An 18,038-nucleotide genomic window follows, 5' to 3' on the forward strand; every position below is an offset into this window, starting at 1 on the left:
GTTTGTTTTCATCCACGTCAGCATCTCTCATCTTCTCTCACATAATTCGTGTCACAATGGCCGGGACCAATCCACTGTGATAGTAGTTTGCAACAGCAACTTCACTCGTTGGAACAGTTTCACATTGGAACCATTTGCGAAACTTGGCTTACAGAAGAAAGCCAGCACCAGACAGCTATGCAAAACCATAATTCTGCCAATTAAAATATCATGTTTTAAATGGCAATGGAGGTTTTATGCCTATAAAGGTCTGCAGAAACAAACTTGTACATGGGTTTCTAAATTTTGCTCTTGCTGGCTTCAAATTTCGTAACGCTTAACAAATCTTGGTTTATACATAAGCCTCTCCAGCATTTAAGGTTTGTGGGTATGTCTGGTGGGGAAATGGGAAAGAAATCCTCTCAAGCAAGAACAAGAAACAAGAAATCTATAACTACCAATAATATTTTTGTGGGGTCTAAAATTTCGAGCAATATTCGTTTTCTAAAAACCATGCAACTTTGCCTGCTTTGGCCTGCTAATTCAGCTGAACGTTAAAGGTCCATATAAAACAAGGGCAGAAGTTATAACAACAAAATACACAAGACAATCTCATCTGTATTCTTCTGGCAAGCGGTATCCAGACATGACTATTTTATCAGCAAACATTTTGCCAGTCTTGGGCATGACATGCCAATGCAATGTCAGGTTAAACTCTTTACCTCGGAGATTGCTTCCCTGTTCAGAGGTGGAAAATATTAACTCAAACAGTTAACTTTCATGCGGTGAATGTAACTGTTAAGACCATTATATGGAAGTGGCATACCTGATCAATGAAATGGTACTTGTTTGAGGTATGAATCCAAAACTTTGCATGCTCTCTAGAAGGAATGATGCCATCCCAAAGGGAGATCTGCAAAATGAAATCTCAAAAACAGTCAAATTGATTGGACACAGCTTATGTGCAGCAAAAAGCTGGAATACGAGACACTAGCAAAGGCGCATTATATACAATCTGTAATAGCATAGATATATTTGATGAGGAACAGGTAAGAGACCAATGAATCCAAAAAGAAAAGATATGGAGGTACTTAAAACATTCAATACAACAAAATGCCTAAGCTTACCTGATTTAAGGAATTCTTAGGAGTTTCATACTCAGCGGCTACAAATACGAAAACCTGCCAATATGTAGCAAATTAAAAACCTAAATCATCTTTAAACTTATAGCGATAACATTTAAGAATAATTCAATGAAAATTCACTGAAGATTCAAAAATAATAAAGGATCCTATTTATGTAAATTACTTTGTTGTATTTTACTGAGTGTTTTAAGAAAATTCATGGGACACCTAGAATGGCATGCCCCAATCCTCTTAGACGGACAAATAGTCATAATTCTCACAATAGCATCATCAGAGTCCATAGCTTAATAAGGATCATCAACAAATTGAAATACAAGAATTTTTCAAATAATTAACCTGCTTTGTATTCCATGTGAACAATGACTGTAAGTCCGCTGATATATTCAATTGCATGCTGACCTGCATGAAATGAAGACACACCACATCAAATACAGCCAATAGCAATGCAATGAATTGACAATCCAGAGTATACATGTCAGAGCTAAATGCGAACTTGTATGCTTAACATATTTATACACATACGTGTATGTGAGAGAGAGAGAGAGAGAGAGAGAATATAGACATTTAATTATTTATATTTTTACAACTGATAACGATAAATTTAAAAGGAAACTGCCAAAATATATTAGCAGGATGACGGGGTGTAATTAAAGAGAATGGGACAAACACAAAAGTGCACCTACTTCTAATTCTGGATCATATATAGTTTTGATCTCTCAACATAAAGGTCATCTGCCATAGAAGAAATCTTGGTCCAAAGGATTTAAAGTTCCTCACCTCCTCCCCTAATCCATCACATTATGTATAAAGTTGTCTTTCTATCAGAAATACAATTAAAGAATTCATTGAATCCATCAATATCATTGTGCCTAAATTTGACACTGTCAATAACTGCACTCAACAATAAAATCCTACAGTAGTTACAACAGGATTGACCAACGTATCATAAGCCTAACAAGCAGCAAAAGAATCCCATCTCTTCTAAAATCCCCCAAAAATCTCTCAAACCTTCTTTCTTCCTCAAGATATATCCTTGACCTCTAAATATTATGATTCTTTGCTTTCAAACTCATCAAAATAATTTTTTCCTGGTTGCTTTCCAGTAAATCTGTTTAGATTGTATGGTCAAATGAAGCATTGCCATCTGTAAAATCCCTGGTCTAGAAAGTTGCAAACAAACAAGTCAACTGCCATTATATTTTCACATATGCATCAATACCAAATGTGGTAGAAACTATAATAAATCAGTTCATACTTCCTTGCGAGAATGTTTATGTTATGTAGGTGTGCCCAGTGAAACAGCCAACCTCTATGGCATTCTCCCTTGAAGGTTATGGGGATCTTATTAACATGTAAATAAACACCAGAGATAATACAATCCGGCCTGATTCAACTATATATTACACAATCAATTCACATGAATATGACTCAAATAGTCAAATCCCATGAAACCCATTAACGCCCATTACACTAAAACAAATCTGACCAAAAAAAAGGAGCGTTCTCCGGATGAACTAAGAAGTTTCTTATTCATACTTTATTTCTATGGGCATCCTCTTGTGTACTTGGAGGAGCTTGCTTCAATGACTTTCTTGTATCTCTTTCTAGCTCCTTTTTATTTAACTAGGTATATGCTGTTTGTATACCTCCTGTGTACTTGGGCTATACCTATTTACTTCTAAAAAGTGTTGCTTTACTTATTAAAAGAAAACAAATCTGACACTACCAGATAAATCAACCAAAAATGAAGAAAAGTAACAGTTAGGATCAAAAGCTGGGATTCTCAAAATCGATCAAAAACTCCATCATATTTTGCGCAAATTTGAAAGCTTTACTCACCAATTACCAACAAAAAGTAAAAAAGAACCCAATCCCACAAAATTCCCTTAAACATCTGAGGCATATTTCACACAAATTCTCAGCACGATTCATAAATGATCCAATACGTATGTGTCAAAAAAACAAACGCAGATAAATCAGGGAAAAAAAAAACAATTACCTCGTCGTTACCCTTTGATTGCTTCTGAAACCAGTTAATGTTCAACACCTACAAACCAAAAGAACTAAATCAAGTGAATCGTGGATCTAAAAATAATAATTAAAGCTTGAAATTAAGAAAAGTAAGTTTTTGAGAGAGAGAGAGAGATGGATACCTCGACATGGGCAGAGGGCGAGGGGTGGTTGAAATTGTCGGAGATGGAGGCCATGGCGCACATAAGGGCGAGGATGGTCACCGCGAAGGTTAGCAAAGCGTTGGCTCTGTACCCGAAGGAATGCATTTTGCTTGTTTCCTTGTGGGTTTTGGGTCTTTTGAGGTGTTTCTCCCTTGCTTCCCGACCCTCTTGTTTTGGCTACTCTGTTAAATGCTTCAGCCGGTAATAGTTCTGGACCTTCTAGTTCGCCTCTTGAGGAGACAGGGGAATGGGTTTCTATAGGAGCAGAATGTTTTGGTTTTTGCAGGGTTGGCCTATGTTTTGCTTTTCGGAGGACTGAGGACTCTCGTCGAATTGTGCAAATCTAAATAGAGTGAGTAGTTTGGCTAATATAACATAAAAATGTGCTGTATGGTCTCCATTAGATTATGTAAATGTAAACAAAAATTTCTTTTAATTGCATTCTCATTAGACCAAAGTCAAATATATATATATATTTTTTTTTATATGCAATAACAACTTCATTGAAATAATAGATGATTACATACATTTATCAAACCAAAAAGCTTGAGAAAGAAAGTCTGGAATACAATCCCCCACATCTCAACATTCTCAACATTCCAAGCATGACGGGCAAGTCTATGTGCTGCCACATTACCCTCCCTGTAAACATGAGTATAAGAGCAAGAAGCAAAACATGTATGCAAGCGTATAACTTCAGCAAACAGAGAACCAGAAGCCGAATCCAACATGTCATTCTTCTGCAATGAATCAACAAGTAAAAGACAATCCGATTAAACAATTAAATGCCGAATTCCCATTCCTATACAAAGCTGCATGCCCCGAAACACAGCCAACAATTCAATAGTTTTAGGCTTATCTACTTCATGTGTAGCCATACTAGCAGCCATAACCACCTTTCCTGCAACATCTCTTAGAATAGCCCCAATACCAGCCTTTCTAACATCACTGAAAAGAGCACCATCAGTATTAAGCTTTAAATACTCAGTTGGAGGAGGAGACCACTGTAAAGACTGCTGCATCTCTAAACGAGGCTGACCCTTCACAGATTTGAACCTTCTCAATATGCCTAAACCTGCAGTGGTGGCAACTCAAGCTACTCAAATTCCTTTTTGTTTCTTCTATACCAAAAACCCCAAAGCAATGAGCATAATGTTGCCATCTTGTCAAACTCCTTCCTCTGACATAGATGTAGAATTATATCAACTAGAGAAGCAGAAGTATCTATGTTTAAACCAGGCATCAGCTGCTGCCAACACGCTCGAAGTAGAACACAGCTAAGGATTGCATGATTCAAGTCCTCAACTGGAAAAGCACAAAAGCTGCATTGAATATCTAACAGCACCTTTTTCTGCAAAAGATTACACTTTGTAGGAATGACATCTTTACAAGCTCGCCAAATAAAAATTTTAATTTTATTTGGCACAGGCAGATTCCATATAGCTTTCCAAACCATCTTTTGACTACCCATCGCTGAAGCCTCTGCTACCACACCCCTCTGTTGCTTAAGAATAAATCTATAGTAGCTTCTAACTGAAAACAAGCCATTTCGTTCAAAATCCCAAATCCATTTGTCAATTGTACCCTCGGGTCCTATCATCACCTTACAGATATCCAAGATCACATTTGGATTGAAGAAAGATCTAAGCTTGTCCAAATTCCAACCTCTAAGGGAGCTGTCAAATAAAGTTTCAACCAAGTCCTCCCTAGTTTCCTCAGTGACAGCATATCCCTCAGCTGCTAGGGATTGATGTAGATGAATCCACTTATCAGTCCATAAGAGGGTTGTTTTCCCATCTCCTATCCTCCATCGACACCCCTCCTTCAACCACGTTTTAGCTGCCCATATACCTCTCCACGAGTAAGAAGGACAGTGTCCCAAACCAGCTTCAAAGAAACTAGAAGTTGAAAAATACCTCGCTTTGAGAAGTTTATGAAGCAGAGAGTGTTCGTCTTGTAATAACCTCCAACCTTGCTTAGCAAAAAGAGCAAGATTAAAGGACCTAAGGTCCTTAAAACCCATTCCCCCTTGAGATTTAACACGACACATACTACTCTAACTAACCCAATGGATTCTCCTCTCCTCATGTTTTTGGCCCCACCAAAAGTTTGCCATAAGCCCCTCCAATTTAGAACAAAAGCCACTAGGCAAGAGAAAGCAACTCATTGCATAAGTGGGAATCGAGAGTGCAACAGCTTTCAAAAGAACTTCCTTCCCGCCTTGAGATAACAATTTTTCTTTCCAACACTGGAGTTTCTGCCAAAATTTCTGTTTTATGGTATGAAAAGCCCTCTTTTTTTTATCTACCAACGATAGGGGAAGGCCAAGATAACGCTCATACTGTTGAACCTCACCAGTGCCCCACATTAGTCTAATCTCATCCATCCTCACCCTTTCTACATTAGCACTGAAAACCAAACTAGTTTTTTCTCGATTAATCTTTTGACCCGACACAATTTCATAAGTGGCTAAAAGAGCTTGTAATCTTCTGACTTCCTCTACCTTTGCCTTGCAAAAAATCAAACTGTCATCTGCAAAGAGCAGATGAGTAATTTTTGGTGCCCCTCGGCAAATTTGAACCCCTGAAATTTGTTTTCTTATCTCTGCCTCTTTCAGCAGGGCAATTAGCCCTTTTGTACAGAGAAGAAAGAGATAAGGGGATAATGGATCCCCTTGTCTCAGTCCCTACTAGGCAGAATAGGTCCTTTAGGAACCCTATTAATTAAAATTGAGTAAGAAACTGAACTTATACAAGACATGACCAGATCTGTAAAAGTCCTCTCAAACCCCGTCCTATTCATAACAGCCTTAATAAAACCCCATTCAACCCGATCATATGCTTTACTCATATCCAATTTGACTGACATATATCCCTTCTTCCCTTTCCTTTTATGCTTAAGAAAATGAATCAACTCATAAGTTATCAGCACATTATCAGTGATTAAACGCCCAGGTACAAAAGCACATTGACTTCCCTCAATAACAGACGGTAATATAGATTTCAGTCTATTAGAGATAACCTTTGCGACCAACTTATAAATCACATTACATAAAGAAATGGGCCTATAATGATCAGCAACTGACTCAGTATGTTTCTTTTTTGGCATAAGAGTAATATGAGTATGATTAATAGATGTTGGGAAAACACCTGAATTAAGGGCTTTGAGTACTGCACCTATGACCGATGGACCCACCAAATGCCAATATTTCTGATAAAACAAGGGAGACATGCCATCTGGACCAGGGGCTTTTTGAGGATGCATTTGTGACAGAGCAGCAGACACCTCAGACTCGGTATATACTTTACAAAATCTTCATTCATTGATGCAGTTATTTTACCAGTAAGGGACCTCAAAAAGTCAAGAGAACCATTTGGATTGGAACTTCTAAAAAGATCTTCAAAATAGCTAACAATAACTCGATCTCTCTGATCACCAGTATGCCAAGACCCATGACCATCCTTGATTCGCACTAACCTGTTCTTTCGACGCCTTTGAGAAGCCTTCATATGAAAGTATTTCGAATTGGAATCGCCCTCTTTCAACCACAACACTTTTGACCTTTGTTTCCACATCAACTCATCCCTTTCTAACCACTTTTGCACCTCTTCACGAGCCTCATCATGAGCCTCCTTATCAGTTCCCAGTGGGTCATTCTCATATAACCAAGTCATCCGCTGCTTGGCCATAGACAATTGCTTTTGAACATTCCCGAAAGAATTTGAATTCCACCTCTTTAAATTAACTCTACTATCTTTAATGAAATCAACCAAAGAATCCATAAAACTACCTGACCCACCCTTCCTCCAAATACTAGCAATAATATCATCACAGCCCTTTTCCCTTACCCACATAGGTTCAAATCGGAAAAGCTTTTTATGCTTTACAAAACCCTCCTTAGAATCAGTATTTATCCAAATTGGGGCATGATCCGAATAAGTAGCCAAACCATGAACAACAGAGGCAAAAGGAAATTGACGACCCCATGGGTCATTCGCTAGGGCCCTATCCAATCTCTCCAAAACACACTGTCCACCCCCCTACGATTACTACAAGTGAATTTCTAGCCTATAAATACCAAATCCCTCAGTTCACAATCATTAACCACATTACGGAAAGCTGTAATCTGCCTCTCTGGTCTAGGATTACCCCCCCCCCCAAATTCTCATGATAATGTAACACTTCATTAAAGTTGCCAAGCACTAGCCAAACCTCCCCTTGCTTTCTACATAAGTTTCAGAGTAAAGCCCAAGTCTGATCCCGTAACGCCACTTCAGGATACCCATAAACCCCAGTGAAGAACCACACACCACCCCTCGAAACGGACTTAACAGCAGCATCAATATGGCAATGAGAGTAATTCAAGACATACATGTCCACATCACGCCCCCATAACAGAGCAATCCCACCCTTATGCCCACAACAATCCATAGCTAAACAATTAGAAAACCCCAAACAAAATTTACGTACCTCAAATTCACGTGCTGTCAATCTTATTTCCTGTAAAAACAAGACATCAGGATCTTTTCTCTTGACTAAATCAGAGAGTGTTCGAATGCTCCGTGGGTTCCCAAGCCCACGGACATTCTAGCTTAAGATCTTCATTGATCCCGGTGGGGCTGGTCACCAGCCGCTGCCGATTCCAATTGCTTCGGAGCACCATTGACAGAGCCACGTTTGCAGGCACTGGATGCAGAATCACTACCACTAGGGCATGATTTCCTCTTTCTGTTCTTCACAAGTGATGACCGACAGGAGACTTCAAAAGAAAGAGGTTGCAGGTCATCCAACCCAGCCAACCGTTTCCATTTATGGCTAACAAGCCCATCAGGCTTGGCACGACCCAATTGGGCCTCCTGAGGGCCAAGTTGTGGACCACAGTTTGGCCCAGTGACAATGCCCGAACCACCCACCTGGTAAGCCCCTTCAGTTAAATGTGGAAACGAAAGGGAGGTCATTACCGAAATCTCCTTATCTTGGACAACCGCCACCTTATCTGCCTTATCCACAACCTCCTTAAGTTCCGGATCCAAAACAGGCGGCAAAATTTTCTCTGTCATTATAACCATTAAAACAGGCTCACCAACCGTACCGGTCTTTTCACCAACTGCCTCCGATGAGCGTCCAGCCGACAGACTCCCCCTGAAAGAGTGATTCCTATTATCCCGATCCCAGAGTTCTCTATCCTTTGCTCGTTCACCAAATGGTGAAGCCCGTAGCCATAACCCATAGGGGAACATGCCATCGTCCATCTCCATCAAAGGACGGGAAGAGCAATCCTTCTCACCATGCCCCAGTCATCCACAGAAATAACAAAAGTTTGGTAGACGTTTATAGGAAAATCGTACTAGACAAGATCAGACCATCCCATAGCAAACTTTGTACCCCGTAGCAGGGGTTTTGTAACATCCACTGTAACACGAACTCGCATGAACTCACCCCAAGCCAACTCGTCATCCTCCAAGTCAATTTCTTCAACACAACCAATTTTAGTTCCGATCTGTTTCCTAACATAGACATTGCATGCCCTGAGTGGCAAGTCATGAAGACGTACCCAAAACTGGGCAGTAGATATATTGATATCGGTTACCTGTTGAAGACCATCCACCTCCTTCAATAGCACTAGATGTTTATCAAAAGACCAAGGGCCTTCCCGCACCACCTTCTCTTTATCCCTAAGATCTTCAAATTCAAATAGGATGAAAGTCGAATTAAGATCTCTAAAACGTACACTCTTTACCAATCTCCACGCTCTTCTCATCGTTGCCTTAAAACATCCCTATTAAAATGCTTATTTGTAAATAGGGACATCACCAAGCACTTTCCACCCCGCAACTTCAAATCCTCCAACTGGCTAACATCAACAACCACCTCGTCATTCTCCATTTCCGTTATCGACATTCGCTTATACAACTCATGTAAATCACCCTCCATAATATCCAAGAATGGACGACACTGCACCCAGGCAGTAGCAGAAACCTCCACAATCCCCCTAGAGCCCTAGAGAGAGAGAGAGGACATGTTGATTTATTTACCAAAGTCAAATCTTTGTTTTAACTAATATGAGATCAATTTGGCTTTGACTGTTCCATTCATATCAAATTTTTATATTGAATTATCTATTTGTTAATTATATAATAATAAAATAATATTTTTTATTTTTTTTTTATCTTCTTTTACCATTCTACTAATTATATATTAATTTCTAATCAAAATATAATTAAATGATGGTTAAAAAAATCATATTTTTAATATTCATTTAATGCTAATATACACAAACCACTAATTAAACTCATATAAAATTTAATATAAATGTATTAATTATAAATTAAATTTCTATATTTTCCATCCAACTAATAAAGTTTTTTAAATAAATTAAGGGCTGAGCAAATGTGAGCAAACAGAGATGTTGAGAGAAGCGAGTGTACAAAAATATAATTCAAATAAGATTTGGTTGATGAATAGTATAGATCAAAGATAGATATTTTTTTTACATTTAGGTTAGGTTAGGAAGTTTTATCAAACACAAAATTCTCATTCTCACCTCATCTCATCTGATCATTACAACTTTTTTAAATTCTCACATAAAATATAATAAACAATTTAACTTTTTCAAATCTCAATTCAACTTTTTCAATTCTCAAAATAATAATAATATTTTATTCAACTTTCAACTTTTATCTCAAACTAAAAGTTCTCATCTCAACATCCAAACCTAATTGTAGTAAAAGTTAGACATTCAAGTTTTTGCCCATTTCATTCCATTGTTGGGTGCATTTTGTACATATAGGAGGGAATAGGTGGTTTTTATTTATTATTATTTATTATTTTATTTATTATTTTTTTAACTATGCCTCTTCCTTTGAGGATGCTCTTTGATCATATTTGGTGTTTAATGTAGCTAGACTAAAAGCATTAAAGAATTATTTCTTCCCTCATAAACACTCTCTCTCTCTGCGCTTTGATTGCTTGGGAAACAAAGTAATTAGTGTAAAAATTATTTTGAGTTTTTAGAAATTACATTGTTTTTGGGAATAATTTTCTAAAATCAATTTTTTAAAACCACCATAATGTTCACCTCTATCTTCTTTTTCTCCAATTGTCTTTCAAAAGGTTAGCTCCCTCATGCATCTTTTAATTATTAATTAGGATTTTTACCATTTGTATCTACCAATTATATATTAATTATAATTAAAATATTTTACAATCCGTCTCTATCTTCTTTTGTTAGGATTTTTTTATCGTTTATCTCTACCAATCATATGTTAATTAAAATTTGATTATTAATTAACATATAATTGATAGAATTGTAAAATATTAATAAAATAAATTGGGAAAAAATATTATTAATATTTTTTTATTATTTTAACTAATAGATAGATAATCTAATGTGAGAATATGTTTTGAATAGAATAGTCAAATGCAAAATCATGAGATATTATACAAATAATTGGACTGAACACTAGTCTTAGTAGTCTATGTGTTGATTTGGCATTTTCAGATGTTGAACTTTTTATATTAAGGGATGCTATTTCTCATCTCACACCATACACTTTACATATTAGACTTATTTAAATACTAGTGTCTAACTTATTTCTATACTTGATTACATATGATAGTAATACTATAATGTTTACATATACTAAACGATCATTAGTCTATTTATATTATGGTATAAGTATATTATTTTATAATAATTAGCTCATACTAGTATATTATTGAATTTAACTATATAAGTTCTAATTACATAACTATATAACTATATTAGTTTCTATAGTATTCCTCAGCCATAAGTGAGGGCTTTTAATAAAATTGGAAATGGGTCACTCATGAACATGTGATTTTTGACTTTTTTAAAAAAATATATATATAAATATTAATATATATGATAAATATATAGATAAATACATATTTTTATAACGTATGTATAATATTGAAGTCAGATTCATAGTCGGAGTCGAAGTTGAAGGGCAAAGTCGGAGGATAAAGTCGGAATTGGATCGAAGTTGGAGTCGGTCCAATGATACCTGCGACTCCACCTAAAAAATTAAAAAAAAATCCGACTCTAACTCTATTTTGTTAGATTCCAAACAGAGCCAGATTCAAAATCTTATTTTTGAATTTTTACTCATCCCTACGTGCTATTTGCGCTAGCAAAGGGGTGTGATCTATAGAATTTTTGTTCTCAGTAATGTTGTTTGCCCAATTGTGGGCCGCTATTGAGTTGGACTTGTGGCCATTTCCAGGCCTCAGGGACCCGTATATCCAACCGTTACAATCTCCACCAAGCAAAGAAGCTCATTTGAATGTTTTGGGATCTTCACTGGTCCACCACTCTAGGAGTGTCAATGAAATCCAGAGTTGCTGCACCCTCTGCAAGCTTTTCAGTGACAATGCAACATACTTTTCTCATAGACATATAAGAACCTATTTTTCGTACCATTTTTGTCTTTTGTAAACCATGTACTGCGCCAGGATAGAAGCAAATAAGACTGGTGCAAGAGATTTACTCATTTATTTCATTTTCCTGAAATAGTGTGACAACTTGGGCAATGTGTTTTCCACTGCATTTATTTCATTTTCGAGACACTCCATGACCTTGACAATGAAATAAGACTGGCAATAGATATCAGATCAGCTGAAGAGTCAAGCTCACCTGCTAGGCCTTGCAGTCGAAAATGTAGATTATCTGGTGCAAGAGAGAGGCAAACTGAAATGAATTCTTTACCGTCTTCCTTTTTAGACAAAGTTGGCCTTTCCCTTAATGATTAACAATTTTCAGTAGTTTACCAATAGAACTGTCTAATTTTTGAGTCCCCTTTACCTTATTTCTATCCACCCGTTGACACTTATATGTATATATAAACACTGTACTCTTTACACAAGGAATATCCATCACATGCCAATGATCTTTCATGAAGATGTATGTATATAGTATGATTTATAAGTCTGCAATATCTAATAACACAGACAACTTCAACCTAAAACCTTAAACATGTATAGTCTGAGATTGAACAATTGTTCATAAAAAGAGGGGGGGAAATCTAAGAAATTTGGTTGGAGATAAGAACAGAAAGATTATTCATTGTTATATAATTTTCTTTGTGGGGTCAAGCAGCAATGTATTGGTGTTGACATAGCAGGCACGGTTTCCTAGTCCACCCTTACTGGCGATATAAGTTATTGTCCAAAAATATATACAAACTTGTTGAAGGATTGAAATGCTGCAACTTTTGCAACCCGTGCGGTTCATAATAGATCAAAATAATGGTAATTTTTTGCTTTGCTACAACGCTGTGGTTGTTGGATGTGAAAAAAGGTGCAAAAGCTTCCAAGTTTTTCTGATACAAAGATAAAGACAATTCTACAGAAAATACATGACTAAAACGGACGAAGGAAGCAGACAAAAACAGTTGGTTTGGCACGCTCACGAGTGCTAGAGAGATGATCCTTTAGGAAGGGATACTCAACTCTCCTTGATACAAAGTTTCACCTCATCTTTTCCCAACACTCCTCTCTCTCTCTCTCTCTTGCCATTCTTCCCTCTTGCATTGCTTCGTTGTGCTCATGGAAGTTAAGAAGACTGCTGAGGCACCTGCAAGGCCACCTGATCATAATACAGCAAACAACGGCAACACCCAAGGACACCATCATTCACATTCCCAAACATACAGCCACCATGGCACTTCCCCCTCCATTTCTGCTCTTATAATCATCATATCCATCACTTCCCTTGCCATCCTTTTCGCCGTAGTACTTTTTATCATCATAATGCTCCGACGACTCAAATCCGCTAAAAGCAAAGGCTCTTGCAAGGAACACAATGGCATCAACAACACAAACAGCAGATTCATTGCTCATACCACTGTCAACTTCTATTCTAGCCCAGGTGATTCCCTATTTTCAAAGTTTTTTTTAATCTATTATTATAGATCTTGCTCTTAATTATGGCAAGTTGGCCTATAGAAAATGAATCTAAGCTTTGAACGTCCTTTTATCATTATCACTTCTTTACCCCTCCATTGTTATCTCATTCTCACAAAACCAAATCATTTTCAACCAACCAAATGTGCTTTCACATGATTTATCCACTTTCCCCGAGAAAGAAGAAAACAAGAAGTCCAGTATTGCAAACAAAAAAAGTCCCCTACATTCAAATCATATATAATAAATCTCATGAGTAAATGTCTTAAATTTTGGCAGATGTGAAGGGCGGATGTCTTTATGGAGGGCATATGGGAAGGACACCTCCATCTAAATTCAGAGGAGTTCAAGTGTATACATACAAGGAGCTTGAAGTGGCCACTGATAGATTTAGTGAAGCGAATATAATTGGTAATGGAGGGTGTGGTGTGGTGTATAGAGGGGTCCTAAGTGATGGGACCGTGGCTGCAATTAAGATGTTGCGTAGGGAAGGAAAGCAAGGGGAACGTGCTTTCAGGATTAAGGTGAATTGACTTCATTTATTACTTTTTGTTCCTATCTGCTCTTTCTCCTTAATTTTGTTCTTTTCTTTCTTTTTCTCCTACAATGACTTTTGTAAACAGTCTGAAAAGAAGTTGTCAATTTGTCTTTGCAGCTTCTTAGAAGATTGGCATTGGTTTAGTTATTTTATTTTTTAAAATTTGATTAATATGTAATTTTTTTTTATTTTAGCTAATCACTCAGAAGTTAAAATCTATATTGGATTAGTTATTATATTCTCTATAATAATAAAATATTATTATTTTTTATTATTTATATTTTTTAAATTATTTTTTATTTTTTTAATACTTTTTATTTTTATTTCACAATATCTAATATTATTCAAGAATCATATATTTCAGTTTGCACAACAGAATGTGAAGGAAACTTAGCCGCTGGTGGAAAAATGAAAGGGATCAACTGTACGAGTGAACTTGAAAAATGATTAAATATTCAATATGAAAAGCTACAGTTCATTTCAAATATGACTTCTCTTTTAAAAAGACTGTAGCTCATCTTGTAAATGAAAATAATTTAACTAATTCAATGTAGATCATTTTTTCACTAGATTGGCTAAATTATAAAAAGCACTGGCATTTGGCTAAACCAATGCCAGTGCTCTAAGAGCATCATTGCTTGGCTAAATGGGATGGTTAGCCAAAATTTACATAATTTATATAAAAAACACTTCACATTGAATTAGGCATAGCTAAAACAATTTACATTTCTGCTATCGTGGTTGGCTAAATATGGAAGATAACTTTCATTATCCAAAAATTAAAATATTACTTTCTCACTCTTACATTTTTATTTCTAGACTTTTATTTCACCAATTAAAATATTAAAATATTTTACACTTTCATTTCAAAGGATTAAATGACCTTTGAAAAAAATTTTTAATATTAATTTAATTATTAATAATATTAAAGTGGTAGAATTATAAAATGTGATAAAAATAAATTTTTTTTAAAAAATATTAATTTAATAATATATTATTATTATATAGAGAATAAATAGCTAATCCAATGTGGGGATTGAATTTAGATGGAATAGATAAATGTAAAGAAGTGTTTATATTAGCTAAATTTGAAGATGAATTTAGGATGCTCTGCAATTGCACCATATTAGTTAGAGAAAGATGGGTCTTAGTTTGCCTCGACCTTACAATTTCATTTGCATAAGCAATTTGTTAGTGTTGACTTATAATTGTTCCTTTCTGACACACACACACATGCCTGCTCACATATAGATACGAGTGTTAGGTAAATACCATTGTTCCTAAGTAGAAATCTTCTCTGCTAGTTTAACCCGAATTAGATAGTTCAATTCTGAGAGATACATCATGCGAACTCCATAACATTTAATAGTAGATTTCACATAACCATTTAATGTTGTATCTATCTCTTTGCATTAGACTATTCAATTCGATCAAACATCTAAAGAGAATTTCAACAATCCAACTTTGTTCCAGCATACGGAAGGGCTGTTCTTTGAGCTATGACTTAAGAAATATTAATCATCTTCCTTCTATCTATTCATTTGGTTGCATCCATTTATGAAGTGATCTTCATCCTTGCACATTGATAGAAGACTAAATGACAATTTTTTTAAAAAGAAACTTTGTATATGATGTAGGTGGATCTATTAAGCCGCTTGCACTGCCCTTATCTGGTGGAGCTACTTGGGTATTGTGCTGACCAACGCCATAGGCTTCTAATTTTTGAGTTCATGCCCAATGGCACTCTCCAACACCACCTCCACCCCTCTAACAACCAACAAAAGCAGTTGGATTGGGGGACCCGACTGAGGATAGCTCTTGATTGCGCTAGGGCCCTTGAGTTCCTCCATGAGCAGTCAATCCCAACCCCTGTTATCCACCGTGACTTTAAGTGCACCAATGTTCTTATAGACCAAAATTTCCGTGCCAAGGTGTCGGATTTTGGATTGGCCAAGATGTGCTCAGACAAAATCACTGGTCAGATTTCAACACGTGTGCTGGGGACCACTGGATATCTGGCACCAGAGTGAGTCATTTATCATCTATTATTCGCCCTCTCTTTCATTTATCACAATAGAACCTGTAAAAATGCAGTGTTATGCAAGCATGCACATAGGCGGGATGACATTTTCTTGGCAATGCAAAAATCTTGTTGGTAGTCCTGATTTCGTTTTAAATGCCATTTTATGGGCCAAGTGCCCTTAAGACCAGATGACACCTCCACCCATCCCAAGTATGCAACGGTACAGAATATCTGGGTTCGAGTCCCCAAAACCCCAGCTGGGCAACTCCAAGATAAAAAGGGGGTGTGTTTCCATGGACAGGCAGATAATTAAAGATGAAAATATTTATATATGATAAAAATCATTAGCTCCTTTGGGAGTTTATTTCATCTTGATTTGTGGGTGCTGTAGGTATGCTTCCACGGGTAAGCTTACTACAAAATCAGATGTATACAGCTTTGGTGTGGTACTTCTAGAGCTGCTAACCGGCCGTGTACCCGTCGATACCAGACGGCCACTTGGAGAACATGTTCTTGTTTCATGGGTTAGTTGACAAACTCCTCCGATTTTTCTTTTGTGTTTTTAGATGAATGCAAATATCATACAAGGGAACTATAAAAGAGTAGGCGGTACATAGAAAATTAGCAAATTAACACAGTAGTACTACTACTAGCAACGAGAGTGAGATTAGACACAGAAGCATTATGGGGCAATTTTGAGAAGTTTACACTGTACACTGAAAAGTTATTTGATTCCTATTGATTGATGTCGCATGCTCAAAAAGTATGTAAGGGAGATGGAGCCAATATAGAGCTTTGTGAAGTACTTGGTGTGTAATTCAAATAACTTCACCAAAAAAAGCGTTCAAATTTTTTCATTCACCAAAGGGTTTGATGTGTGACATATCTGTTCTGTAAATTAACAGGCTCTTCCAAGGTTATCTAACAGAGAAAAAGTAGTGGAAATGGTTGACCCATCTCTACAAGGCCAGTATTCCAAAAAGGATCTGATTCAGGTCAGCCTTGCTTTCTATCATCATCACCAGCATTAATATTGATGCTTGATATCCTAATAACTCTGTTTTCCTTATTGCTATGTTGTTTTTGCAGATAGCCGCTATAGCAGCCATGTGTGTGCAACCAGAAGCAGATTATCGGCCTCTAATGACTGATGTTGTACAGTCACTGATCCCTCTGGTCAAAAACATTTGTTCAATCAATTCTTCTGGTTCCTCCAGATTTCTAAATCAAGCAGGAAGTCCCAGGTGTTAGTGACTATCTGAAGACAGTAAACTCAAGTCTTCCAGTTACCTCCTGGGCTGGTTTAGGCAGAATTCAAAGACATTTCTCGGACCATTTCTCTGTGAAAAATAAAGCTGCGAAGTGCTATATTCTAATGTCTACCTAACCAAAGAAAGTTCCCTGATTTCAACAAAAGCCATAGCTGGCTAGCCTGAGGTTTCAGTAACTCAGTTTCTTTGAGGCCTGGCCTTGGCACATTTTGTAGAACAGTGGCACCCACAGCAACATCAATTGCTTTTAGTTCTCCACATTTTAAAAAAATGCTGTAAAGGTACTTGCTTGTGTCAAGAACCCAAATTTCATAGAAGATAGATGAGAATAAACAACTAAAATGACAAGGATTTGTTTGGCGCCTCATGAATGTGTTCAAATCTATGTGCAGAGGAGGCAAGCTCCCGAATTTTGATATAATTAACATATTTCTTTGTTTTGTGACCGAAAATTGTAAATACTCGATTGGTATTCGAATAGAAGAAGGGAAGGGAACGATAATCACTGTCTACCTATTTTCATACAAATACATTGTTGCGCACTCCGGTCTGTCCAAAATCACACAAGACGATATTTAAGTAGTTCAACAAATTGCCTATATCTACTGGAGCTTCTTTTACTGAATTTGTATGAGGTTTACAAAATACTCTATAAATTCTCTCTCTCACGTACTCTCTTTCTATGATATTTGCCCCACTCCCCTCTTCACAATTGAGCTCTCCTATTTATAGGAGAGAGCAGCATACAATCTCTGCGTTAGGTGCAGAATTTTACGACCTTGCTGCAGAGATAGTGGGTGGGTGATTTGCTGCAGAAGCTGTGTGGGGGAGTGCCTAATACAACAAAACAAAGAACGGTGCATGTGCAGCAGTTGTGTATCCTTTGCATTCACACTTAGAGTGGTTCAACATACATATCCGACGGCTGCAGCATCCCAAGCCTGGCAAAAAAGAGAGTCACACTGGAGACCAAGCATAAATCCT

At 36.8% G+C, this 18,038-nt stretch overlaps 4 protein-coding genes across 4 annotated transcripts; 1 reads left to right on the forward strand and 3 right to left on the reverse strand.

Annotated features, from left to right (window-relative positions):
• Positions 1-410: 410 nt before the first annotated feature.
• On the reverse strand, positions 411-3,647 carry LOC122318598 (signal peptidase complex subunit 3B-like). The gene is made up of 6 exons (XM_043136114.1): positions 3,278-3,647; positions 3,124-3,171; positions 1,461-1,523; positions 1,107-1,160; positions 806-892; positions 411-717 (listed from the first exon to the last, which is right to left on the reverse strand). Exons 1-6 carry the CDS (start codon positions 3,401-3,403, stop codon positions 592-594), a joined length of 504 nt encoding a protein of 167 aa, XP_042992048.1. The 5' UTR covers positions 3,404-3,647; the 3' UTR covers positions 411-591.
• Positions 3,648-3,798: 151 nt separating this feature from the next.
• Positions 3,799-4,320, reverse strand: LOC122274658. Its single transcript, XM_043083674.1, has 2 exons — positions 4,129-4,320; positions 3,799-4,038 (listed from the first exon to the last, which is right to left on the reverse strand). Exons 1-2 carry the CDS (start codon positions 4,318-4,320, stop codon positions 3,799-3,801), a joined length of 432 nt encoding a protein of 143 aa, XP_042939608.1.
• A 1,034-nt stretch (positions 4,321-5,354) lies between these two features.
• On the reverse strand, positions 5,355-7,729 carry LOC122274659. The gene is made up of 4 exons (XM_043083675.1): positions 7,589-7,729; positions 6,607-7,338; positions 6,052-6,508; positions 5,355-5,929 (listed from the first exon to the last, which is right to left on the reverse strand). Exons 1-4 carry the CDS (start codon positions 7,727-7,729, stop codon positions 5,355-5,357), a joined length of 1,905 nt encoding a protein of 634 aa, XP_042939609.1.
• Positions 7,730-12,607: 4,878 nt separating this feature from the next.
• On the forward strand, positions 12,608-17,421 carry LOC122318600 (probable serine/threonine-protein kinase PBL7). The gene is made up of 6 exons (XM_043136115.1): positions 12,608-13,187; positions 13,502-13,746; positions 15,398-15,786; positions 16,175-16,307; positions 16,689-16,778; positions 16,873-17,421. Exons 1-6 carry the CDS (start codon positions 12,866-12,868, stop codon positions 17,032-17,034), a joined length of 1,341 nt encoding a protein of 446 aa, XP_042992049.1. The 5' UTR covers positions 12,608-12,865; the 3' UTR covers positions 17,035-17,421.
• Positions 17,422-18,038: the final 617 nt, after the last annotated feature.

This window comes from Carya illinoinensis, chromosome 8, assembly GCF_018687715.1.
Source record: "Carya illinoinensis cultivar Pawnee chromosome 8, C.illinoinensisPawnee_v1, whole genome shotgun sequence".
Lineage (NCBI taxonomy): Eukaryota > Viridiplantae > Streptophyta > Magnoliopsida > Fagales > Juglandaceae > Carya > Carya illinoinensis.